At 44.5% G+C, this 2,071-nt stretch overlaps 1 protein-coding gene across 1 annotated transcript; it reads left to right on the top strand.

The window, feature by feature from the left end:
- The first annotated feature begins 614 nt into the window (after positions 1-614).
- LOC114364465 (uncharacterized) lies at positions 615-1,592 on the top strand. Its single transcript, XM_028320631.1, has one exon. It carries the CDS (start codon positions 615-617, stop codon positions 1,590-1,592), a length of 978 nt encoding a protein of 325 aa, XP_028176432.1.
- Positions 1,593-2,071: the final 479 nt, after the last annotated feature.

Here is a 2,071-nt window from a genome sequence, read left to right as displayed (position 1 = left end):
ACCAAGCATTGTCGAAGGCACCTGAAATATCGAGGAATATTCCTACAACGTACTTTGCCACCGAGGACGTCACTTTTTGTCTAACAGATATTACTGCATCTGCAGTAGACTTCCCGGCGGTGAAGCCAAACTGCTGCTCGTGAAAAATTGGACCACCCGGTAGCAAACGCGGCACTACTAATCGCTCTAACAGTTTACCTAATGAGGGAAGTAATGTAATAGGTCGGTACGTACGCGGTATAAATATCGCCTCCTTTGCATAAAGAGCGCCTCGCGGACGATTATTTGGATCGCTTTGAAAATACACTCGCCCTTTTTAATTTTTTCAACCGGACGCGTTTTAAATATGAAAATTTGTGGAAATTATTCCAAATGGAATATGTAACTTTGAATATTAAGCTAAACCCTGGGCCACATCGCGATAACATTCGGGTGACAGCAGACCGAAGTCTTGCGACTAAAAAAGCATCGAAGTAATGTGAATTCTTGGCTACATTTAGATGCAATGACCCAGTGGTAAGCAGTAGAACGAAAATTATTTTCGTTCTACTTATTTGGGGGCGGGTCATNCGGGACTTTGGAGTACATCCAAACCTTGCACCAAGCACACAAGGATGGGGAGTGATCCTCAATTAGATGCAATAATGGACATGGGTTGTGATACAATGCAGCCTAGGTACATGTTTAGCAAGGATTTTAAAGTGTCTATACCAACAAGGGAAGACTGGAAAAGAGGACCAAAACGTCAACAAGACAGCCTGATCTGGTATACTGATGGCTCCAAGATGAACTCAGGAACAGGAGCGGGCGTCTACTCCAAACAATCTGAGCACAGTGAAAGCTTAGGGAGGTTTGCAACAGTGTTTCAAGCTGAAACCTATGCTATAATCATGTGCGCAGTAAGGAATATAGAACAGGCGCATAAAAAGCGTGACATTTACATATTAAGTGACAGTCAGGCAGCACTCAAAGCCATTGCCTCAGTGAGGGTTGGATCCAGACTCGTTTTGGAGGCAATCTTGGCACTGAATAAACTTGGAAGGCACAACAGGGTGACCCTCATGTGGGTACCTGGACATACTGGAATCGAAGGCAATGAGAGAGCCGACAGTCTAGCGAGACAAGGGTCAGAGGCGGCACCTATTGGGCCAGAGCCGATAGTGCCCTTATCTATAAGCACTGTACACATGGCCATGAGGCAATATACATCCAGGAAGCACAGAGCTGAATGGGAAAGCTCCAACGGCATGAGCCACTCCAAACTATTCCTAGTTGGAAACACAAGATCATGGGAAAAGCTCATACTCAATGGAAACAGAAGGCAAGCCCGAGTGATCACGAGTGCGCTAACAGGACACTACACTACAAACCACATGCTCCACAAAATGGGCCTAACTACGGATGACAGCTGTCGAGCATGTGGAGAACATGCGGAGTCCATGAAACACCTACTCTGCGAATGTGACGCGCTAGCTAGAACTAGAATGGGTCTCCTGGGGTCGGCTTATCCGACGCCAGAAGAATATAGGTCCTTCTCACCCAAGCACTTGATCCACTATATGGATAGGATCTTTGTGGATGAGGGGGGATAAAGGTATAGGGAAGCACAAAAGATCCCAATGGGTCGACGTGCACTGCGCCCATGCGCGGCCCAAAAATAAGATAAGATAAGATATTATAATATTGAACGGATTTTTATACGAATATTTTTTAATGATATTGAGTTAATTGGCCAATTTTTGCATGATTACAACGATTACTGTCAGGTATAGGAGGGAGGCATTTGTCCAGCAGTGGACGTCATTTGGCTGAAACGAACGAACAAAAAAATGAACTGTCAAGTATGTTGGTCTTCCTATGACAAACTCAATTTCACGCGAGTGAAGTCGCGGAGAAAAGCTACTATTAAATGAAATGTAAACACAAAGTTACTGCTGAAAGAACGAACCTCTAGTTCATTCACTTGAAAAATATACCTACTTATACCTAACGACGAACTGATTCGATCCAGCCAGGCGTTACATCTTTCACACCACGTTTCCCCACCACTTCTAACCCTTCGCATTACATT

This window comes from Ostrinia furnacalis, unplaced genomic scaffold, assembly GCF_004193835.3.
Source record: "Ostrinia furnacalis isolate ACB-3 unplaced genomic scaffold, ASM419383v2 OfSCF7437, whole genome shotgun sequence".
NCBI lineage: Eukaryota > Metazoa > Arthropoda > Insecta > Lepidoptera > Crambidae > Ostrinia > Ostrinia furnacalis.
The sequence above is the reverse complement of the archived record's forward strand: the minus strand, read 5'-3'. Positions and strand labels throughout refer to the sequence as shown.

Bases quoted from the DNA above. Each gene is read 5' to 3' on its own strand.
- LOC114364465 (XM_028320631.1), top strand. From the start codon at position 615: ATGGGGAGTGATCCTCAATTAGATGCAATAATGGACATGGGTTGTGAT.